The 25,376-nt window shown below is 35.5% G+C and overlaps 2 protein-coding genes across 3 annotated transcripts in view; one reads left to right on the top strand and one right to left on the bottom strand.

The window, feature by feature from the left end:
• Positions 1-1,588, top strand: part of RECQL (RecQ like helicase) — a 33,250-nt gene extending 31,662 nt beyond the window's left edge. Inside the window, exon 15 of the mRNA XM_019630370.1 lies at positions 579-1,588. Within this exon, the coding sequence (XP_019485915.1) occupies positions 579-731 (153 nt within the window). The 3' untranslated portion in view covers positions 732-1,588. The remainder of the gene's footprint in view (positions 1-578) is intronic.
• Positions 1,467-23,762, bottom strand: PYROXD1 (pyridine nucleotide-disulphide oxidoreductase domain 1). Of its 2 annotated transcripts, XM_019630371.1 has the most exons (12): positions 23,560-23,762; positions 21,193-21,273; positions 16,721-16,840; positions 14,091-14,219; positions 12,099-12,172; positions 8,971-9,131; positions 8,186-8,286; positions 7,010-7,145; positions 6,043-6,155; positions 5,341-5,463; positions 2,528-2,665; positions 1,467-1,891 (listed from the first exon to the last, which is right to left on the bottom strand). In XM_019630371.1, the coding sequence occupies exons 1-12, from the start codon at positions 23,641-23,643 to the stop codon at positions 1,643-1,645; spliced, it is 1,509 nt and encodes a 502-aa protein (XP_019485916.1). In that variant the 5' UTR covers positions 23,644-23,762; the 3' UTR covers positions 1,467-1,642. The 2 variants fall into 2 exon arrangements, with proteins under 2 accessions (XP_019485916.1, XP_019485918.1); XM_019630373.1 differs by lacking the exon at positions 21,193-21,273 and having other exon boundaries at positions 1,477-1,891; positions 23,560-23,718.
• Positions 23,763-25,376: the final 1,614 nt, after the last annotated feature.

Raw genomic sequence — 25,376 nt, 5'->3', positions numbered from 1 at the left:
AATTTTCAACTATTTTAAAAATACGTTAAAGCCTATGGGATGCTTTTAACTAGTACTCTCCTAGGCCCAGTTAAACATAAGAGGTAAGTCAGTTTTGTTCTTAGAATTTGGGTATGGAAGAAAGAAAAGATACCTTTGTTTTCTGTGCAGACATTAAGTGGAAGAATTTAGACTAGCTTTTTAACATAGATGAGGGATTTCCAACCTTTTGGAATGTTAATAGTCCATTTTAATGTCTGATTTTGTGTTGCGCCCTGCCCTTGTGATACTGGTCATGATCAATGTTGGCTGAGAAGCCTGCTGCTGAAAACCAGTTATAAATACTATCGAGCCTGCAAAAGCATGTGATGCACAGTTGTGTCTAAGGACACTTCAGGCGCCCTTTAGGGGTTCTCTGATGGCAGAACCCCTTTTATTCAAGATGGGGCTCATTCATATTTCAGTAGAAATTTGAAGATAAAAACCAGACCACTGGACACTTAAAGAGCTGATACAGAAGAACTACTGAGATTTTTAATCTCATGAGGAAAACAGAATAGCCCAATTTTAACAGTGTTTGCTTTGTTACTGTTTTGTAGATTGAACCATCTGAAACTTGTCATTCTAAAGGAGCTGATAAAAAGAGGGAAGAAAAAAAGTCAGGTAACTTCCAGAAGAAGTCTGCAAACATGCCTCAGCAATCTGCTTCTAAGAGTACTGGGGCTAAGAAAAGAAAAATTGATGATGCATGAGAGGAGTGTTTCTAAATTTTCCAAGGAAAGTATTTATGCACGTGTGCACCATTATTTTTGTAGTTAATAAAAGTTTAAATTTTAAGGCAATTTCATTAATATTTTACACACGTGGAGCTATATTTTAAGAACTTCTTTCTAAACTGTTGAAGACTTGAGAAGTTGAGACCTGAAAATTTAAGAGCATGAATTGTATAAATTTAAAGTATGAAATGAGGGGGGAAATTTTTTTAAATGTAAAACCATTTAAATATAAAATACTTAAGAGAATAACTTCACATAACTATCTTAAGCTCTTTATGCCTTGATATACCTAGTTATATATATTTTTTTACTATCTTTTGACAGCAGTGTTATTTTACTAAAAATTTTACATTGGCTCATCACACAAAGTGAGTGATTTCAGGATATAACAACATGTAGAAAGCAAACAAAAAAGGAATAAGGTAGCAATATAAATAATATCAGCAAGTAAGATGGCTACATCTCTGTATAATTAAAATAAAACTATAAGCTTGAAACTGTAGCCCTATTTTGATATTTCACAAAGAATGGCTCTGGTCTACTAACCAGACCCAGCTGTTGTCTAAGTAGATAACAGTCTAGCTAAATTTGGTCCAAAGCTAAATCATGAATGAATGTGTCGAAGTTTAAAACACAGAAATGAATAACTTGAAAATCCTTATCTAATTAGTGGTCAGTTTTGTGTTACCAAAAAATATATCTGTAAATGAATTATTTGAACTGATTTTATCTTCAGAATTTTATTTTTAAATACTTTTCCACAAAAATCTTATCACGTCTGTATTTTTAACTTCAGTGTTATCATCATTAAATCAGTGTAGTCATTTCCTTTATTCACTTGAATGTTGTCATATTTGAAACTTTACGTGGTTCTTGAAATGCCCTTTTTAGTCAAAATAATCTTCTATGTCAATGTTTGGATCTAGTAGATCTTCTCCATATGATGAAAGATTCATCTGGTTTAATATTAAGTTTTCAAATGTTTCTTCTAAATCGGTTTCACCAATTAAGACAGCTCCCATCATTCGCCCATTTTGCATGACGACTTTGACGTATTCTTGTCCTTTGGTGCATCTCAGCATTAATTCATGATCTGAACCCAAGCTTTGTGCATTGTATTTCCCCAGCAATACGACCTATATATATGTAGGGATAAAAAGGTTATTTTGGTGAGTACCAAAAAGGAAAGGTAATATCCAATTATTTTGTGTTATGCTAGAGAGGCCAGAAGAAAAATCTGTTCACAAAACTTCATAGCTAAGAATGTCATTGGGGAAGGTTTTAAAGAAAACATTTGAATGGCATGCGTTTATTCTATAGATAACACCATACAATCTATATGAACATTAAAAATATCCAGTGAACAAACACATATCTAAGACATGGACTACATTAGCCTGGAGTCATGATTTAAAGTTTTAACAAAGAACTGTGTTAGATCTTTCATGGGCAAATTACTTAATATCCCTGAACCCTGTGTATGTGTGTTTCTCCTTATCAGTAAATTAGGAAGAAAAAACGTGCCTCAGTGTAATGTAAAGAGGATTACGTAAGATAACAGTATAGTGGGAAGGTAGGTAATGATTATCAGATGATTAGAAATTAAGATCAATAATACTAGGTACTGATTTGCAAAAAATTTGAAAATAGGTCATTTTTTAATAAAATGATTAAAACCATATAAATTTTTATTCAACTAAGAAAATTAAATGATCACAGTTAGTTATAAGACAAACAAGTGAAAAAGGTATTAAATTGCTTATCTATCTTACCTTATAGTTAAAAAATTTTGTTACATGAGCAAAAAGTTCAAAGCTGAAATCCATATCGATAGAATCTCCTACACTGGCTGCGGCCATACACTTCGCTGCATACCATCCCATCTGTCTCGCCTGGGTCCACAGCCTCATCTGAAATAAAATATGTGACACAATATAATTTTTCACTATCATTACTTGAAAAATGTTACCACCTTAACCTTGTGAAATTCCTTAAAGGGGTTCAATGTTTGACAGTCCTTAAGATTGGTTAAATCCTCTTTGCCATAGAAGCAGTCACCAATCCACATGAACCAAACTGATTTTGGTATTTGATACTTCTAAATTACTGCTTATAAAAATAAAAGATGACACCAACTTATATGTTTCAATAAAATGTCTATTAAAAACTACTAAAATATTGCAGGTTACACCAGGTGAGAACATTTTAATTAGCCAGTCCCCTCTTCAGAGTAAGTTTCTCACCAGCATTAATAGAGATGCCATATTATTACTGAAAAATTTGTTCCTTTTCCTAATCCTCATCTTTTGGTGCTAGATAGTTAAGGCCTACTATGCAATTTAACCTTAATGGTCAGACAGACAGATTATATCATTTGTTGCCCAGCCCACGACATCATATCAGATTTCAGCAACTGATTCTCTGGGAAGTCAGTTAAAATTCTCTATAACAATATTCATTTCTCCTGTATTGTACTGTACTGTACTTCTACAAAGTTTCAGGATTCCTTGGTATAAAAGAATACTGGCCTTGGAAGGCAGATTGGCATATCAACTCTTCTATGTGTTTATTTAACTTTCCTGCGCCTTAGTTTCTTCACTTGAATCGTAAACACACACCACCTCCTTCATGGCATTGGGAGAAGTAAACAGGTTAGCCTATAATCAGCAATTAGTTTCATTATACCCTTATGTGTTTCTTTTTTGTGTGCAAAAATAATACCACAACCATGGATATAAGCTTCAAGCATTTCTGATACAAGTGATAGATCACTATCTTTTTAAATTGAGTCTTCTCCCTGTAAGTAAGTTAGGTTTGCTGAAGCTAGAGGCAAGGTAAGGGAGCAGAGTAAACCGAACACAGTAAAACTAGAGAATGGCTAAAGAAAGTGGCCTGCACTATACACTGCTGAACTATTTCCTAATGTACACCAGGCTCAAAGTCCCTCAAGTTTGCACCTGGGAATATGTAAGACAAATTATTAGTGTACTTATTGCTTCTGCAAATTAAGAGATGGGGTCTAGGGCCAGCTGAGTGCATTGGTTAAGAGTTGGCTTGGGACGCCAGCTCTGAGCAGCAGGGCCCCGGTTCCGATTCCACATGAGGACCAGTGACACTGCCCTTTACAGCTAAGATGGTGAACAACAGCTCGACCTGGAGCTGGGCTGCCGTGAGTCACCGGCGACGGTGTAGGCTGCAGTGGAGTTACTGTGAGTGGCTGACAGCCAGCGTGAGCTGCCGTCCAATGGCCGGCGAGTGACCGCCTCACCCAGGAATAGCACAATGATCATACCAACATGGGCCAGTGAAGCGATGTCCTCTACAACTAGACTGAAGGTCAAAAGGACAACTTGTCTGTTCCCCTTCCCCGATTCCCCCAATGCTGTTCCCCTCTCCCAATTCCTCAATAAAATCTTAAAAAAAAAGAAAGATGGCGTCTACTAGATTTACGCAAAGCGAGACACCTGCTTATTTTGGGGTATTTCTTTCCTATATCAGAGTATGATGCACATTAAGGATGTAATTTCTCCTAAAGAGTTTAAAATGTTTAAAATAATCCCACAAACTCCAACTCCTACTTGAGAGTTTGTGACAGATAATGCCACAAAAATGACATAGGAGGATTGTAGACAAAACTGAAAACAAGCTAGTTTGAAGCATTTTAGGAAGAAGCTGAAAGCACTCTCATTAATGATGTTATCTCTGCTGTACATAAAGAAACACAAAATAATGAAGCTGCCTCTTAAAATGACCCAGCCCTTCCACTACCACACTCTATAGTTCATCTGAATTAATGAGATCCCTACCTGTGGAGCTGGTCTTTCCCCAGATAAGTGTTGACTGGTTCTTTTATCTCTAACATCTGCTTATGTCTCCACTCCTCCTAAAACATCCTCACCTGTACCCAAGGTCTGAGCATCTTCTTCTAGTATTTTTGCTCCACTATTAGGAAGTAGGCAACGCTGAGGGTAGGAGGAAGTCTAGATCCAGTTGGAAGCACTTGTTAGGCTGAGGAAGGCTGTCCACTAAAAGAACATTTTTTTTTTCAGTAGCAATTCCCATAGGAACAGAATGTTTTATCTTATGGCTTATAATCTCAATAACTGCTTGTTGTTTTTTAATCCAAAGCTGTACTGTACAATATAATATGGTGGTCAGTAGCCACATGTAACTATTTAAATTTAAATTGATTAAAATAAGTAAAATTCAGTTCTTCAGTTACATCAGCACATTTCAAGTGCTCAGCAGACACATGTGGCTAGTGGCTACCTGACTGGACAGTGCAGAAGTATAGAACATTTCTGTTATCACAGAAAGTTCCACTGGACAGTGCTGATAAGAATCTGAGTAAAAAAGTAACAGCTCAGAACTCTTTAAATTAAAAGATATCCTAGCCTATTCTATCACTATAATAGTAACTTACCTAAAGGGAAAACCTTTTTTTTTAATATCGCAAAAAACTCTTGCCATAGCTTCCTACTTAAAGTAGAAAAACTGGAAAACCAGAAAGTTGGATTTGCTGGTATCAACGCCTTTGCTTTCAGATGGACTCTGATAAAACATGTGATCACATGTGCTGGCTTACCTGCTGCCAGACGGGGCTGGGCTGCCAGGATGCAGTGCAAATGTCACCTGCAGCATAGACATCAGGAAGGGACGTGTGCATGTGATCATCCACTTTCAGGCCACCATCTTCTCCTAGATCAAACTAAAGAATGTTCCTCATAAGCATATGTGGTAAGCAAAATGAAATACGACTTTTCATTGTAAAGTAAGAAATAAATTTTTACACCATGATATGCTCATCTTTAATGAGAAAGTGAAAAACAGCTGCAAAGTTTAGACAACTAAGCTGAATTCCCAGGGAATCAAATTCCTACTAAAGACAGACAAACCCATAAGATTCTTAGAATTTCAGCATCATAAATGTTGAACAACCATACGACTATCCCCCATTCATAATTACAATATTCAGATTTTGTAAGCTTCGAATACTAAAACAAAAATATAGCTTTGCTAAATAAGAAATCACATTTAAGAATTCATAGGTGTCAGTATCTTTCTAACATTTAGATAAATTATGCATTATGGCGTACTATTTAAGGACTCTAAAACAGTAAAGAAATACTGCAAAGCAAGACATGAATATAAACTAAATTGTTTTCAGCTACCCTAAGTTACTTTTGTACTAAAACAATGAACAAGTATTCATGCTTGAGAATTAGAGATATTAATAAATAATTAATATTTAGCAATATGCATGGTGGGACAAAAAATTTCACCTTACATTGTTGCCACAGAGAAAAGGTTCTATATTAGGTATAACTCCTGTAGCACTGACAATGAAATCGCAGCCATATATCTTTTCATTGGTCAATTCCACATATACAGGCCATATCTCTTAAAAAAAGAAAAAAAAGAGTTTGTTCTCAAATGTAATGCATCAACTTTCTATAGCATTATGTGAATATAATAACTAGAACAAAAAAAGAAAAAGGCAGGCAGGAGATGATTTTAAAACAACATTCCTTAATAATTTGGAAAAGGCACATTTGCTAAAACAAGTTTAAATCCAGTAACCTCATCTTGTTTTGGGTATCATTACAAAGCTATGGCATTCTAAACAAATTTCCTTCAAATTTAGACAAATTCTAACAAAGTAAATTTAAATAACTTTATAAATTATTTCTTTAAAAATAATAATAGAGTATACTTCACTGAGAGCTTAGTCTTAACTAGGTTACTCATCAATGTTTTCCTTTTCTATTCATATTGAAACTAACACTCCCTTTTCCTATGGGAAAACTCAAAGAATTCTGAACTGGAATATTTCATATACTAGGTTTGGCTGAGCCTATTTCACAAATGACAGTATTCTCAAAGGAGTGTGAAATAGGAATTAGAAGATATGAATCTTAGTTCTAAATTTATAGATTTTCAATCTGTTTGATTTTAGAGAAGTCACCATCTCTGAGAGCATCGGATTTTTTAGCTTTTTATTTGTTTTGTTTTCATCTGTAAGATATTCTGATTGACTCAGGGTTATGATAATCAAAACACAACGAATAAAGCTCTATACATTTTATTAGAAAACTTAGAAAGTAATGAAAATGAACACTTGTTAAATTATGGTTTTGTTTTTACTTCTCATGTTTAAACTTTATACGGAAATTTGAAGTTGTTTTTTAATATAGAAAGATTAAGTTGTCTTCCTTTTAAATAAGCAGTTAGATATTTTTTATTTTGTTACTTACCTTTATCGGTTATAAGTGTCTGATTATGATGGTCCCTTGGAAATGCCAAGGACTTTTTCTTAGAAATTTTAAATTCTTGCTGAAGGTAGATTTTCTTTACTTCGCACTTAGTTTCAATGTGAATCTTACGAGAAAACTAAAATAAAAAAATACTGATCACCACAATACTTCCAGAAAGAATGACTTGGGTTACTAGTGATGAAGAAAAACTTTATAATACGCTTACAGAAACATAGAAAAAATAATTCTTATAATATAAATGAAAATGCATTGGATGACCAAAAATAAGCCTCCCAATTTGTGTGAAAGGAATGAGCAGAAATTCATTCAGTACTGAAGAGATCTAGTAGTTAAATTGGCCAAGTAGCACCAAGGGCATGGTGTTTAGTATAAGCCTCATTGATAATTACATGTATTATTTTTTTAAATTACAATTGTTATAGACTATAAAAACCCCTTAAGAGCCGGTTTAAGTTTATTTACTGTTATATCCCAGAACCTTAGTAAAGTGCCAGTTAGGTAGGAGACACTCAATAAATGTTTACTGAACTCAACTGCTGAAATTCTCAGGTTAAAAATACTATTAATCTTAGAAGGTGCAAGAAGAAATGATTTTCAATAATTTTCATCACAAACATTAGCTACACCATGAAGCCAACCCCTTTCCAACCTACAGAAGGCCGCGAAGAAATCATACACAGTAATAAGAACTACATGTATATCATCCTTACAATATTTAAATACCACAGCCTTTTAACAACTATTAAAAAAAATCTAGTAAATGAGTAAAACCAAGTCATCTGCTTATACAATTAAGATATTAAATGTGTATTTTATTTAGAATCCATCTAATAACCTTTTAAATATTGTAATGCATCTGAAGTGACCTTTGAGAAAAGATTAAAATAGGACAGGTGTACTCACTGGAAGTCTGTGTATGGAGATCTCTATCTCTGGAGAGTTAAAAAGAAAGCTGAGGGTCAGTTTTAGATGAATATTCACCTATCTGTGGTGGGCAAGTGGGCCAAATGGACTGAAGTCCTTTCCTAGTACAATGAATTTTAAGTAAAGTGACGTAGCAATTCTTTGACTATATATTTGTAACCAGTCTTGAACAAATGGTTCAAAAATTTAAAGCTGCATTTGGACATGTTTAATCAGTGTATGAAAACATACCTCTTTTGTTCCTTTAAGATTCAAGCCTTCATGCCAGTCAGGTCCCAAGGCACTGCCTATATTACTGGCATTGGCTTTCGTTCCTGCTTCCTTTTTTCTTCCTTGAAGAGATAAACTCAGTTCAAAATTCAAAAGATAAAAAAATTGCCAGGCAGAGAATTATGCTTCTGTTCTTCACCTTTTAGGCAATGTAATGATTATCATACATACAGCATAACTAAACGAAGTCATCTATATTATTCATTTTATTCATTATTTTAATATTTTGTGATGCAGAGCTATAAGATGGATAATCTTTCCATCAAGTGTTGAGTATAAACACATTCAAAGTGTTATGTATATACACTAGTTAATAGGAAGGGTAAGAAAATTAGCCATCAAATTTTGAAAATTTTTAGCACCCCCCCAAACTATAAAATTCTTTTATAAGCCAAAAGTTAAAAATAAAAAGCTCTTTTAAACTAAAAAACTATGAGGGTTGTACTTGTTTTTAAACTCATTGCATTTTTTATAAAATTACCTTAAGTGTTGTCTAATTATAGCATCTGTTTACAAAGATGCAGATGGGCTGGTTTATTTAATTCATTTTAAATTTCCTGTTTTAATTATACATATTTTTCATGAAAATATATATTTCCTAGAAAATCTAAAGTCACAAAAGAATATAGAATTAAATATCTATATTCCTAGCTCCCAAATATAGTATTTTGCTAAATTTTCTTACAGTTTTTTATTGGTTAAAAAATAGTTTCATCTGAATTAATACGCTAGATGTTATTATTTACCTTCAGTTGTATATCTGGTTCTTTTATGTGCAATTTTAGCTTCTGGTTTTTCAGCAATGAGCTCTGAAGTCAAGAATTCAGCTGCTCCTGCATCGAAGAAAGTATTCCCAATAGCTTTGTCTTTAATGGCCCAAATTACTTCACATCCTTCTATTTCATACCTGAAAGTAATATTAAAGTTACTTCAAGCAATTTCAAAAGTCTCAGCAGACATTGTTGTATCTGCAAATAACAATTCTCTCCTAAGGCACAAGTAAAGAAAATATTTTAAGGAAAACTCAGAAAAAATGATTACACAGAGGATGTTAACACTCTTTCAGGAATAATAAGAGTTAAAGTAGAATCAATAATAAAAGAAGTTTAATCAGTTTACTGAAAGAACATATAAGTGACAAATATATATATACTGAACATCAAAAAAATTTCATTACAATGAATATCATCTCAGTGTCCAATTTCTACAACACAATTATTTAATGTCCCCCAGGTTCCCAGGAGTGAGCAATGTTTTATCTGGTTACAGTGTAATCAGTGATGGATGGCTGGATGGTACATAGCTACCAATCTGAGAGTAGTTTTCTTCTTTGGTAACAGATATTTTATGTACTCAAAGCACATTATGGAAGGAAATCGAAAAACAGATTAGGGTTATAAACTAAAATCTTAACTTTATGATAAAGGAATAATTACCCTGCAGTTAATTCCCCTCATCTCAGAAATTTCCAAGCCATCTAGCCAAAGAAAGATCCAGTTCACAGAAACATCAAGGATCTAAGAGGAAGAAAGGAAAGGACGTGGTACTTAGAAGTCACTTTCCATTATTCATGAGGGAGCCAGGGCTCCTAAGCAGCTGATGTTTTATCTCTAGGTTTGGACACTAAGAATGTGGTTTTTTTAATATCAATTTCACGAAGTCCCTGAAGTCCATTATAACTTACATTATTAATACTTGTTTTGGTATAACTGATGAACTGGGACAATCCTGGACAAAACAGGACATATAGTTATCCTAACTATACTAAGATTTTATTTGAACTTGCTGTGGTAATAAGAGTATTGTATGTTAATGTTATTTTAAACATTTATGGTACAAAGTATTGCCATCTTTATTTCACAGACTGATATAATGTTACTCAGGTTATTTTTAAGACTAATCAATAAATCGATGATAGAAAAAAGGTTTAGTTACATATGACTCTAGGTCACCTTATGTTCATGCTTTTTGGCATATGGTAAAGGAGCCCCATACCTCATCCAATGGGCCTTTGCTTTTCTCTGCTCTCCTATGCCAGCAAAGAATATTTATAGTTACTAAATGTCAGATTATTTGAAGAACAATCTATTTTATGATGCTCAGGTCATATAGTATTACTGATAAGCAGAAAGCAGAATGCAAACATATTGGGTAATAAATTTTATATTTCATTTACATATGGGGACATAGTTACCATGAAATGCTTTCCTTAACTTTTACGTTGGAAATTTCTCTACCATTTTTTGCTATTAAAGTTACATGGCGGTGTAACACACATGAGTATAGCTTAAAATACTTGATGCTTGCCTAGCAGGCCACAGTTACTGTAAGTAACCACAAGTGACTCCTGCACATGCTGGACCGCACAGGACACCCTCTAATCCTCCTCCTCTATGAACTGTGTCCTCAGAAAGATGCATAAGCATGAAGGGACCATCACACACACGGGAAATAACTGCTTTCAGTTTTAAAACAGACAACAGTGAAGTATTACAGTTTTGCGAAGTTATGAAAATCTATGTTTGAAAATGAAAGGATTAACCTATACTTGGAAAGAAGAAAACAGATAATAACTGAAATGAAAGCATACAAAAGAAAATTAGTGTTAGCCTCAGTGGAACATGGGGGCTAGTAATGTCCAGCAAAAGTTTGGGTGTTGTTTTTCATCAAGAAAAGGCAAAGGCCTAACCATTCAGCGAACCTGAACTGACAGAATAGCTCCATACGGGACCTTTCTTAAACTTTCAGAGTTTACTGAGTATAAAATGATGAATTTTATCCAATTACATATTCTCCAATCTCCAACCTAAAGAAAGTGAGGAATAAGATTAAATATTGTAAGACTTTGAATATTTTTTAATGTAAGAAAGCATTTCATTGTAAATAATAATAATAAGTAGTATTAGGTTACACTTTTGGTGAAGCTAATGGAGAACATATGTCATGTGTACATAAGGATTTGAAGCCCCTCTTACAGTAAATCTGTGCCTCTCCCTTTTGGCCGTTTGGTTTGGATACTCTAGTTTTTTCTCTGCATTTCTCTGTACAGTGCCACAAACTTCGTGATTACAATAGTGACCACCACTCCTAGAACTCAGGCAATTTGAGAGTTCTTACCGGCTCCCAATGGGATTCACCATCCTCTAAAAAAAGACGGGTAAAAGCCTACTCTGAGAGGTGGAATGGATCAAATTAAGACAGGGCTTTGGCAGTTTCCTCACTTTGATAAGATTTGTCTGTCCTCTTTGTAGTCAGACCTAACTTTCTGGCCTGAAAAATATCCAGACTATTCCATATGTCACAAAGAAAGTGAATCAATGCTCTGTAGACCACAGTAGGATATTCTTCAATGTTTTTTGAACTTAAAATACCATAAGACAATAATATTTCATATTAATTAATGTGTTCACATTTCACAAACTTCCAAAAACCAAGAGCTGGGAGTACCACATATGCTGAAACAGGAGTCACCACCAACCCTTTGAGTTTCATGAGCCAGACAGGTAACAAGATGAGTGAACCAGGATGGGTATAAGCAATGAGAAGTGGTGTGGATTATGACTAGACATCGCTAAAGGTGTACACATTTAAACTGGTTTCCAATATAGTGCATGCTTATAAAACATATGAGTCAAATCTAGCAGCTCACCAGTGTGATCCTCTGAGCCCTAAAGCATGCCCTAAACTCATGTTCTATAAGGACATTTCCGCAACTATGAATTCCATGAAAGCTAAAAAAAATAGATTTTTTTCCTTGAAAATATATGAAAAACAATTATATTTATCTTTGATTTTCAGGATAACAAAATATTTTCTAGTCTGCCAATAACACAAATCACAGAGCAGTTTTTAAATAATATTTAAATATACTTACACTAATTCAAGTGCGATACCACCATTCCCTATGATCATTATTCTTTTAGCTTTAGTAAGCTGTTTCTGAAACTCCTATATTAAAAAGAAAATAAGTGTTGTCTATAGAGGGCAATACCGGCAGCAAGAAGCCTCACTGCTAATAAATCTCTCTCTCCCACTCTGCCAGGATGCACCCTCCCGATTATATTACAGATGTTCCCCTCTATGTTTCACCCCAAACTGCCTTTGTAACAACGCCTCTCCTGATTTTCCTTGCCTTTTATGTCATCACATTTAGAGCAGTACTTCAGAATTCATCACGAGGCGCTGTCTTTAGTTTACAACATTTCCAACTATTTGACTGAGTCAGTTTACTAACATGTTGATGTATATCCTAGACACGGGATTCTTCTATCCAGTCAGTACTCACTGCAGTGACTCAGCACTTAAACCCTGTAGGAATGAGAAGCCCAGCAGCACGGTGGTTGGGAGCACAGACTCTAGAGTCCCTGGTGCTAGCAGTTTCTCACTTGGGCAAGTTGCTTAGCCTCCTGTGCCTCAGAGTCTTCAACTATAAATGGAAATAAGTGACTCTATCTCAAGGTTTCTGTAAGCATTAAGTAAGATGAGGTAGATAAAGCTGCACGGAGTAGTAGGCACATAATAATATCTAACATTTATTTTTAAAAAACAAGACAGTATTTGGTACTTCCACCTTCCCATCCCCCCAAAAAGGAGACAAGCCAGCGGTCAACCTTATAGCACTTTCGAAAGTACAGGACAGTCCCATTGCTTCTGGATGATGTCTGAATAGCTCAATTCCTCCTCCTATGTCATTACGATTTCTATTAAATTGACCCCAAAATTTATTGTAATGTTCAATAAATAACCACTGAAATTAACTTCTTTAAAATTCTACAAGAAAAAAACCTGAAGTTAATTTTAGCTTCTCCTTCATTGAGGACAGTTAATAATTTAAGAAAGATCTGTAAAGAGCACTGTACATGGAGATGAATGGCAGGAGTTTCAACTATATTTCTGATAAACTTAATAATTACCTTAGTAAAGGTAAATTACAAAATCTCTCCACCTCAGCCTCCTATTTGTAGAGTGGGAGTAATGACTGTCACATAGGATTATGAGGATTCAGTGAGTTCATGTATGTAGAGTGCCTCACTGGAATATAGTTATGAACGCAATCTTTGATAATATGAACCTAAAATGTTTACAAGATAATCGACTTCTTCTAGTTTTCTCTAAATTCCTAATTATTTAAGAATAAGCTGAAAGTAAACATGACCAATTTTCAAGAATATAAAACATTATTACATAAGTGTAAAATCATCACCTCATGGGACAGAACAACAGGCTTGAGGTAAGACAGTACTGTGACTGGAAACCAGGAAGAGCTTCTTGGTAAAAAGGGTCAATAAACCCTGAAACAAATTACCAAAAGACGTATAACGCCGCACAGGTAGTTTCACCTTACTGGGATAGTTATCACTGTTCTTGAGCAGAACAATAAACCAATTGACTTTTTCACTTTTAGGATTCTGACATGATTCGGTACCACAAAGATCTTCTGATTACTAATTTCTTTGCCCAGAAGTAAGTTCAGTAAGTTTTGGATATGCTTTACCTTTCAGGTAAAAGATCATTACATTATTTAGGCTGCAAATCACATATTCCCAATCAGAGTAGATTAATGAATGTGTGCTCAATGTAAGCTGTAACGTTCAGCATAGTTGTTATATCTGGGATATTGCATAATGGAAAGAAAATAGGATAGCTCATGAATAAAAAAAATACAAATTATCAACTAAAAACAAACTGAAATTGGCAGTAACAAAATATTATAACTACTTTCTGGTTTATGGGTCATGAAAACAACAAACCTCTTTTCTCCTACAGTTTAGGAATTTACATTATAAGTAGAACACAATAATTCAAATGTAGAGAAGTATAAGAAATCTTCATGTGTCTTTCCCATGACCCAGCCTCAGAATGTTACCTGAGCACTGTCTGTATCACGGATCCCTAATACATAAGGATTTCCTTCACATATCAACCTTGGTTTAGCTCCGGCACACAGGCAGAGTTTCTTATATACATGCTGACTGCCATCTTCTGTTAAAATGCACTGTAAAAACATAGAGCAATGAAATGGGAAAGGGGAAACATTCATACATGGGTCTCATTTCACTTTAAATTAAACATTCAAGAAGACAAAAGCAAAAAATATATTAAGGTTGCCTCTTGGTGGCACTCGATACTTTGTTACAGCAATTGCAAAGCTAAACTTAAGAATGCATTCTTCAACCCAGTGATTCTTAATCATTTTAGGGCCTTGAACCACTTTGAGAATCTGATGAAAACTAGTTTTTCTCCCATGGAAAAAAGAGGCATGTTCACACAAAATTTTGCATGAAACTTATGGAATCTCATGATGTTTGGAAAGGATATGGACCTCAGGTTAAAAATTAAACAGAAATTCTGAAATAGAACATCCTAATGGACATTTCTATCTCATTGGAAATTACTATCAGAAGAATTAGTGATTTTAACTGTACCATACCTTCATCTCTGTTACAGGTACAAGGGAGTAGTGTGTGGTAGAAGAGGTTACAATATGTGTTCTTAATCTAAAAAGATGAGAAGTGCCAAACAACTACTTATATACTTAAGTATCAATAGCAATCATTTAACCAGCAAACTACATGCTCTTTGGGGATTATATTTTCACATAAGTGACATACATGTTAACCTGAAATCTTAGGATGTACTGGGGTTTTAAAGTTATTTATACTAATTTTTAGTAACATAAAGGTGAGTCTAAAAAATACATATTAGAGACCCACTGTTTTTGTTCCTTAATAGTGAATGAAAATCTACAGATCAGTAGTAGCATTTAGAAAGCAGATATACCTAAGTACATGTTACTACGAGAGATGTTGGACTTGGTTGGAGTGGTGTTGGAGATGTTGGACTTTTGTGCCATGAGTTTGGAATTATAAAACTTGGCAAATCAAAACATAGAACTTACTACCCATTCCGACATTTGTTACCCGTTAACTCTTCAGCTGCATAAAACCAATAATCCAATATGGTATAATCCATAGAGAAATTTCATGTAAGTCTTCTTTCAGATAATCTGGTTAGAATTTTATCTGACAAACAGAAGTTAGTTATAGGCACTGGCCTAATTTAAAAAGTATTCGCATTTAGCTACTGTGAAAACATAGACAAAAACTCTTCATTGGCTACTGTTAAACTTTTGGAAGTAGACATGGAAGTAAAACATTATCTCTAATTCAATAAAGAATATAAAGGACAGGTAATGAGACATTATCTCATTGTAGGACACTTTTTAAATGATAATGGGTGGCATTCTGATTCAGTCAAATGTCCTAATATATGTAAATTCCCTCACAATTCATTAGTATACTTTTAAGTTTACTTCAATTTTCAAATTAATTGACGTGGATGTTATATGGAATAAGTACTACTACTATAAGTATTAGGATATTACTCTGGTTTTTGGATTCAGATTTTTAATTCTTTTTCATAAAACTCAGTACTTTTTCTTAATTTTTTTTCCCCTGTCAAATTATTTGTTTCAAATGTGATGTACACGTGTTTTATCTTTAAGGGAGAATTCATAAAATTAGAGTGGCTTTAGAGAAACTACTACAAACTCTACTTCCCATCTTGCCTAGAGCTCATGACGATGATCTGGTAACATCCTTTCTTGAGACTACCTTATTCCTGAGACTCTTAGCTTGGGCCTTGTATCATTTTGGACTATTGCAAATACCTTGTAATTAGGTTGTTGGCCACTAGCCACTCACTCCACCCCAGTTCGACCTTGACGATGCTGTCAGATATATCTTTCTAAAAGAACATCTATTTCATCATCCCTGCCCCACTTAAAATCTCTTTACTATTTCTCTATTGACAATAAAATAAACTCAATTTCTTAGCATGACATAAGAAGCTCTTCACAATCTTATTTCCTTTTTTCTCTGGCCTTGTCTGCCAAGCTCCTTTACTTATCTGCACCCCAATCCCCCTGACAACCTCACTGTTCCACAAGCCCCTTTTCCTTTCTTGGGGTCTTTGAAACATGCAATGTCCTCTTCCTGGAATGCCCTTTTGCATCTGCAGAACTGTTAATTCATCCATCTTTTAAAACACAGCTCAAATATTACTGAATCTGTGAAGTCTTCTTAAATATCTAATATCAGAACTTCGGTAATATTTCAAAGGCTGTTTTTCACATGTCCATATAATTATACGTATGCATGGCTATATTCCCTATGACACAGAGCTCTCAGGAGCAGGTTCCTTTTATAATTGCCATTGTGTCCCAGCACTTAATGTAGTGCCCAGAAAACAGGAGACACTATATAAATGTTAATGCTAATTTGAAGGTAAAACCTAATATGGCAAACTAAACTAATCGTATAGTCCCAAAAAACTCACAAAAAGGTATACGTTTTTCTAATAATAATGGAAATCGACATCACTAAAATTTAAATGCTGGGGACTTTGGTGGTGGCACAGATGGGGTCAAAGGAAGGCAGGCAAAACCTCACCAAGGTGTAACAACGGAAAATGTCATTAGGAAAAGAATTCTCTTACATGTTCTTCACTCTTCAGTTGCTTTACTCCAGACTCTATAACCTTAATGTTGGGAAAGCGCTTTTCTAACATGGTACTTGGTTGTTCTTCAACGTCAAATTCTTCCAACACTTTAGAAACCTGTATTAGATAAAAAAAGTAAAAGTATACATTTAAAAAATGATTTTCTTTCAAGAATTTAAAATAATAAAAATACTTTCATTTCTGTTTTATATACCAATTCCATGTTCATAAAACAAAAAAGTTGGCCAACTGCACCATATATAGTGGAAAGAGGGCTAGACTCTGCATTTTAACACTTGAACTCAAATACTAATCCCACAACTTTTGGGCAAGTCAGGTAGGTCACTGAGCCTTAGTTTCCTGGCCTGTAAAACGGGGCTGCTCACTGACAAAATGAGGGCTAACACTGCTTATTTCTATATGCTTTAAACAAACAGCTTATCTGTTTCCTTATCCTTGCAACTTTCTCTTTCCACTTACTAGCTAACCTTACTGTGATCTGGTCTTTGGACTCTTCTCTCCTGTTCTCCAAACCATCAGCATCCTCTCAGACTCACTTCCCCTCCTATCTTGCTAAGACTCCACTGTGGATCATTTCACCAAATGTCTAAGCCCTTTATTTCCTTGCTCTCTTATCCTTAACCATTAATTACCCTGAAAACTCCCAACCATAGATCAAACTAGCTGCTTTCTCTAGTCCCATACCAGGTCTGCTATAGAAGAACCACACACCTTACAGATTGGGATCCGACCTTAGCTGTTCCTTAAACATTACATGGAAATCCTACTACATGCCCAGCAGTTCTCAAACCTTTTAGTCTCAAGACCCCTTTACACTCTTACAAATGACTGAGGACCCCAATGGGTTTTTGTTTGTTTTGAGTTATACCTAGCAATATTTGCTGCATTAGAAATTAAATCTGAGGAAAAGTTTAAATATTTCTTAATTTAATTAAAAGTAACAATAATAAATCCATGTTAAATATACTCAATGAAAAATAACGTTTTCTAAAACAAAACAAATTGAGAAGAATGGCACTGTTCTACATTTTTTAAAAACCTCTTTAATGTCTGGCTTAGTAGTAGATAGCTCCTCCATTCTGCATCTGCATTCAAACTATTGCACCATGTTGTTTTTGTCTTACACAAATATGCAGCCCTTTCAAATAACTACATTCTTCTTTGATGCCACACTATGACTCAACAAGTGATGGTTTCTTAAAGATTAGATGCAATGTAGAATTTAAAACCACATCAAAGAATCCTTCCTACTCTGTTCCTGGAAATCCATTGGACCATCCTGCACTTTGAATGCATCTTCTAACATCACACATTGGTCATGTGGACAATACTGGTTCAGTTACGGAGGTCTTCCAAATATTGACATATTTCATAGCAATATAATATTAAAAAATCACATTTATCATCACCAACAATCTCATCAGTAAAGTCTTTAAGTACTTTGAGACTCACAGTGAAGAATGAGTTTTCCAAAATTTTCAATTTTTGCTTGAAAGCTCTAATTTTGTCATATTGGCAACAAGTTCTGTCAGCTGTTTTCCTTGAAGTAAAAGGCTTACTTCATTCATTTTCCAAATACGAATGACCAGTTTGTCAGTTGTTCTTTCAGGAAAAATTGATGGTCCATGATAAAAAATAGCTAGTTCATCTTGCAACTCAGCAACTGCACAACTGCTTTTCCTTGAGACAACACTGAACTCTTGTATGTAGAAGTGCTTTATGCACACATCCCAGTTCATCATACAGAATATTAGCAAGATGTGCACTTGAGAGTCAAGATTTAATACAATTAACATTTTTTAATGGATTTTACTTTTTTAAACTCACTGTGTGGCAGTGAAGAATACAATGACTACTACTACAGTTTAGCCACCATTGCTTTTCTACCATCAGTGCAAATGTTAACATAGTGAGAATAAATAACATCTTAGAAGAATAAATAACATATTCCAGTCCCTCAGTGACTTTTTCAAACTTTCACCATTCTATGTTCCCCAAACTTAATTCAGCCTCTTTATTTTCAGCAAATCACCTTACTTCTATGTTTAAAGCAGCTACTAAGAACTGTTACCACTTCTTTCCCATTATCTATAAATTTCTCTGCTATCAGTCCCTTTCCTTGACCTACTCCCAACCTTTCAAAGTGAATCCATTAATTTGTGCTCCATTTCACATTTCTCACTTTTTCAGGGTTCTTTCAATGCAACCTCCTAAGTATTGCATTCCTTGCTTCTAAAAGGCAGGCTTTGGCATTCATTCACAATGTGTTATATGTATAAAAATATGCATATATTGGCCACTATAGGATAATTATATTGTATGATTACTATTCTTGCATATTTGTTGCCCCAATAGAAAGTAACCATCTGAGAAGGTTATACTCATTAACTATGAGGACTCCAGAGCCAAAGTGCCTGTATTCAAAACCTGACTATACACACCTTCAAAATTTACCTAACCTCACTGTGACTCATTTACATTATCTGTAAAGTGAGGATAATATAAGAACGTGCTTCATAAGGTTAAAAATTAAATACATTAATATATTTAAAACATTTAGAAGAGTGCTTAGTGTATTGTTAAGTGCTCCATAAATAATGTTATTATTAATCTTTTTCTCCTTTAAAAGTTACTTAAGTCATGAATACATGCTATTTTCAACACTAAACAAATAACACATAATATAGAATAAAATGCTAAAGTCCCTCTTTACCGCTCTCCAAATCTCACACTTCCCCCTACCCCAGAGATAACCACTAATGACTTTTTGGTGTATGTTCTATACTTTTAATCTCTGTATCCTGGGTGCCTAGCACATAGATGCTCAATAAATAATAAAAAGGATGCAATTTCTAACTTCTAAACACTAAGAATAACTGACATTTGCATGTTTGTTATTTTAATGCACTTTTACATATATTAGTATAATAAGTCCTCACCTAAAATCATCAATAGGTTCTGCAACTTTAAATAAAATGACGTACAACAAAACCAATTTTACCATAGGCTAACTGACATAAACAAGAGTTAAGTTCTTATGGCATCTCTTCAACATTTTAACAAAATAACATTGACCGAAACAATGTTACTTAAGAACCTGCTGTGCATCTTAAGCCCACAACTTTATTAAGTAAGCAAGGAATGTATTCTAATATTACAGGTGAAAAAACTCGATACAGAGACTTACCAAGGCTACACAGCCAGTGAGTAACAGAATTAGGCCTAGAACCCAAGTTTTCTTCTATTGTACAAAACTTACAAAATTGCCAAAAACTGAACTCAAGTCTTAAAACTCTGGCATGATTACATCAAATTAAGTCTTCTGGAAAGACATTAGATCTAGCTATACATCTTTCTCTTATACAGTAGAACCTTGGATTGCAAGTAACTTGGTTTGCGAGTGTTCCGCAAGACGAGCAAACATTTCTTTTAGGTTGGTGCAAAAGTAATAGCGCTATAGTAATGGCGCTATTACTTTTGCACCAACGTAACAGTACATTTTAACTTGGTAAACGAGCGATGTCTTGGAATATGAGTAGTTTGTTTCCAGAACGAATTATGCTCGCAAACCGAGGTATTACTGTATATGTGTGCTTAAGCTTGTAATTAAATATATGCTTTTTTCTTTTAGAGATTATTAACAGCCATAATTGTTCTCTGGTTTTTCCCAATCCCATAACTTTTTGGCTATACCTAGGTACATACTAAGATAGCTAACATATCTCTAGGCAGGTTAAAAAGGAACAATATGGAACTAACTTACCCTTGGTCTTAGGGGTTAATGTGAACTTTACCGGTTTACATATGAGAATGATGTGGGTTAACTGTATATTGATCTCTTCCCTGGGAGACAATATACAAAATAACTTTTATAAAATATAATTTAAGATTGGAAAGTATGTCTGTGGATGATGTGTGGTTTTTCTTCCTTGACATCAAGTCTATTAACCTTTACATGAATAAATAATAAATCTTAGACAAAATGCAAAAAAATGTATATTCTATTATCAGGATATTACACAGAAAACGTGTATTAAATAAATCAGAGACTATGGTAGCAGTCTTCACTGAAGTATGGAAAGAAAAGATTTGATTTACTCCTTTTTATTCATTTATTTTTTGCATAGACATCATAACACTCATAATTGTAGCCATTGTAGCACATTTCATAGCATCATTCCCCAAAAGAATCTTATTTTAAATTTTCTGAAAAGTAATTCAGAGTGGGAGGAAAAAATAGACAAGACTAGATTCAACTCAATATCATTCTGGGAGCTTTTGGTATTCAATCTGAATGATTCTAAACTTTGAGCTATGATTTAAAAATGAATATCAAAAGAACATTTGTTATTTTAAGCAATTAAAATACTACAGTTAACACTAACTGCTATATAAGTTACTGCAATTTTTAGAAATTAATACTAAAAACATTATACAAAGGCGCTTACCTGCTTGAAATTTGTAACTGCTTTAATAACAGGAGAAGCTGTTATCAGGAGAATATCTTCTGATGGAAAGTGAATCGCCAACTTATTTTTAAAAAAGTAGGAAAAAATATGATACATAACTTTAGATATTAGTATATATATAGTATGGGGGATAAAATAGGGGTAATGCAATTTTAATAAAGTTATTAACCTAGGAAACTTAAAAACTCATTATCCCTCATCTAAAGATTTCCATTATCCTGGGTCTTGTTCATATTTATGGGGTAGTGATGAGTAGTGTTCAACTCTGATATTGATTAAAACGATTAATACATTTACACTAAACACTAACAAAGATCTGAATAAGAAAAGTGACATAAAGAGCTATTCCTTATTTAAACTATCTTATATGCCAATTTAAGTTATCATGCAGAGGATAAGAAGAAACTATCTTCGTAATTAACAATTAAACCAACTTCTATTTATTGTAAAATATTTTAATTTGCCTTCAGTGGGATAAGATTACAGTAGCAAACCCTCAATAAGAAACACTGAGAATCTTGGCCTGACTTTTCCTAAAGGCTTTGGCACTCCTATCCTGCCTTTTCCAAATGCTCGATCAGTATATATTCTGGAAAGATCAAGCCATTTTAATATTAGCCTTAACAAAATTCAGTGCTTTAATTCACTATCGCGTCATCATTTTCCCCTAGCTACAAACATCTTTTTCTCACTTTAAACTTCTTGAAAGCATCTTCCTAACTCATGTTCGTCAATTCCAGCAGCCTCTATTTCTATCCCTACTATATACCATTAAAACCGAGCATGTGCACTTCACCTATACATTCTTAAAACCCACAGATTCTTTTTACTATCACCTTAATTAGCCTTTCAGTAACACCTGACAATATTATCACTCTCCCCATCTTTCTTTCCTTTGGATATTCTGTAATTTTTCCCCTGCTTGCTGTTTCTATTGCTAAACCAGGCCCTCAAAACTTCCTTAAACTACGAAAATCACCTTTAAATTGGCCTTCCAGTCTCATATTCAACAACTGCTCCTGCCACACACATTATAACTAATCATCTTTCAAGAACGTTCATTTGATAACCGTACCCCAATGCTCAAAATCATCTATTTATAAGTTCTTGTTAAATTCGTAGCGTGACTTTTAAGATCCCTTATGATCTGGTTTCTGCCAAGCTTCCTGGCTTCATCTCTGCCTACTTCCCCCAAGCACCATCTGGTGCCAATGTTGATCCACCTGAAATTATACTGTTGCCTCCCTTTGGAATGTCTCTTTTCTTGTCTACCTGGTGACCTTTGGCTCATTCTTCCACACTGAGACAAAAGGATATCTCCTTTAAAAAAGGATATGTCTTCCCTAATTCACTCCCTACCAACTCCACAGGCAGCCCTAAGATAGCAAACACAGTGTCGAAATGATTTATTTACGTCTTTCCACTAGTCTGCGAGTACCTAAAAAGGAGGTACTATGCTGTTTATATTTGGCTAATCAGCCCTTAGTACAGTGCCTGGATCACTGGTGAGTAAACAGAAAATACACATCCAAAGATTAAAAGTTAAAAAAAACAAAACTTTAATTTCTTGCACTATTTCTTATGACTTCAGTGATTCCTTATGTTTTTATCAAAATAACTTAGCCCTCTTTGGAATATCTGTATATATACAGAGGGTGCCAAAAAATGGTTTTTTATCCATATTTTAAGAAAGGAAAACTGTATTAAAATTGTAATACTTACTATATACCAATAATAAAAGATGAATACAAGTCACATTTGACTTCTGCAATTACAAGAGGTGCTCAAAGTGGTTACCATCAGTGTAATTTTAAGACAGCTTTTTTCCTTTCTTAAAATGTGTATACATTTTTTCGGCACCCTCTGTATATAGAGTCTGATTGTTCACTGAATCAGAAAAGCATTCCCTGGCTGCATTTAATCCCTTGCCGGTTGTTTTACAAAACTCTACTAGAGATGAAATCTCTTCCATCTTGGGAGTTCAAAACACAGGAAACTTAATGTGAGGGTTACGATGCACTAAGGACTTGGCACCTATCTGGAAGCGGAATGAAAAGAGGGCTGACTTTTCTGACCAAGGGCTTCCTAGTGACAAGCCCTCCGGTCTGCCCTGACGTTACTAGGACCCGGGCCTGGTTCCGTCAGCGTTGGGGGTCTCCCCTACTAACTGAATCGCCACCCCTCCTCTATGTGCCTGAGGTGGACCTCGCGAGGAACCAAAGACATCATCTGAGGGCCACCACGCAGCCTCTAATACCTGGGAGCAAGGAGAGCCGGGGAAAAGCAAGCGTCCAAAGAGGGACCTAGAAGGACAAGGGGAAGGGGCAGCAGCGGAGCCCGCCCTACCTGCTCCGCACAGGTGACACCCGCGATGCCACCGCCGACCACTACGAACTTCCCCGCCGCCGAAGGAGGGGGCGCTGCCTCCATGCTGTAAGCCTTCTCAGGGTTTACGGACGACAGCGGGGAAGCCGGGGAAGTTTACATTCCGAAAGAGGAAGTCGCGGGGCGGGGCCGCTTCCGGTGCCACGAAGCCGACCTACGGGTGCCCAGGAGCCCACGTTCAGCCCCTTTGCCTAGCGGCGCTGGGCTGCTGTGCCGAAGCCCAGAGGGAGTTCCTTGATCCCAGGGCTTTGCGTTGGTTACTACTGTCACACCTGAATGTAGTTTTTTCACGTAGATTTGATAAAGAGCAGACAAAAGGAACTGGGTCGGCAAAAGACACTTGGCAAATTGTCTCAAGACCGACCCTTGTTCTCACGGTGCAGAGCACTGTTAAAATAAATAAAATGCGCTGAAGTTCTCTCTGTAACGTCCATTGAGAAATTAGACATCTTAAGACGACACAGGGTCCACAATGGGCTCTAGGGAAACTCACTCACCCTTTCCCCCCAGCAAACTCTGAAAGTGCATCGGACCCTAACATAGCATTCATTCTCTTCTCAGCTGTCAGACCATCTAGCTAGCCACATCGGGCCTTCAACCGAATGAGGTGCCAGTTCTTGTGTCCCTCAGACTCCAGGGGATATAGATATAGCCCTCTAAAAGATTCCTCTTTAAAAATTTTTTAAAATATTTTGTATTAAAATAGAGCTAACATATGGGTGTACATCATAGTTATTGAACAGTACCCAGCCGGCACTATACAGCGTTATTACCACATTATGGATTATATCCCCTATGCTAAAGAAGTGATCACCATGATGAGTCCAGGAACCATATGACACTATACCACGCTATCACAATATTATTGACTATATTTCCTGTGCTGTATATTACATCCCCAAGACTTATTTGTTTTATATCTGGAATTTTCAACCTCTTACTCTTCTTTATCTTTTTGCCCTGTTTAAATTTTTCAGTTAGAATTGACATTCAATATTATTTTATATTAGTTTCAGGTGTACAGCGTAGTGGTTAGACATTTTTTATAATTTAGGAATTGATCCCCCTGACTATACACTATACATAGGTATTACCATAATATTGATTTTATTCCCTGTACTTTACATCCCTGTGACTATTTTATAACTACCAATGTATAGTTCTTAATCCCTTCACCTTTTTCACCCTACCCCCAACTCCCCTCCCATCCATCATCCAGATAGAACTAGTACCGATCTGACACCATACATACTTATTACAATATTATTGATTATATTCCTTATGCTATACCCTTACATCTCCATGACTACTGTGTAACAACCAATTTGTACTTCTTTTTTAAAAGATTTTATTGGGGAATTGGGGGAAGGGGAACAGACAAGTTGCTGTCATTTTGTTCTTCATTCTAGTTGTGGAGGACATTGATTCACTGGCCCAAGTTGGCACCATCATTGCGCTCTTCCCGGGTGAGGCAGGTCAGTCGCCGGCTTCTGGATGGCTGCTCACTGCGGCTGCTGGCTGCTCACGCTGGCTGCTGGCCACACACGGTAGCCCATGGCATCCCACTGCAGCAGGGGCTGCAGCCTACACCGGCGCCGGCGACTCATGGCAACCCAGCTCCAGGTTGAGCTGTTGTTCAGCATCTTAGCTGTGGAGGGCAGTGTCACTGGCCCTCATATGTGGGATCCAAACCGGGGCCCTCTGGCGTCCCAAGCCAGTTCTTAACCATCGTGCCACTCGGCCGGCCCCAGTTTGTACTTCTTAATCCTTTTTCACCC

This window comes from Hipposideros armiger, unplaced genomic scaffold (genome assembly GCF_001890085.2).
Source record: "Hipposideros armiger isolate ML-2016 unplaced genomic scaffold, ASM189008v1 scaffold_904, whole genome shotgun sequence".
NCBI lineage: Eukaryota > Metazoa > Chordata > Mammalia > Chiroptera > Hipposideridae > Hipposideros > Hipposideros armiger.
This window is presented reverse-complemented; position numbering and strand designations above follow the sequence as displayed.

What these genes read in the sequence shown, in the direction of transcription:
- PYROXD1 (XM_019630371.1), bottom strand. Translation starts at nt 23,643, where the DNA reads ATGGAGGCAGCGCCCCCTCCTTCGGCGGCGGGGAAGTTCGTAGTGGTC. An exon ending in CAGTTACAAATTTCAAGCAG is followed by an intron (nt 16,841 to 21,192) that starts GTAAGCGCCTTT and finishes TATCTAATACAG; the next exon opens with GTTTCTAAAGTGTTGGAAGA. An exon ending in AACTGAAGAGTGAAGAACAT is followed by an intron (nt 14,220 to 16,720) that starts GTAAGAGAATTC and finishes ATGTTTTTACAG; the next exon opens with TGCATTTTAACAGAAGATGG.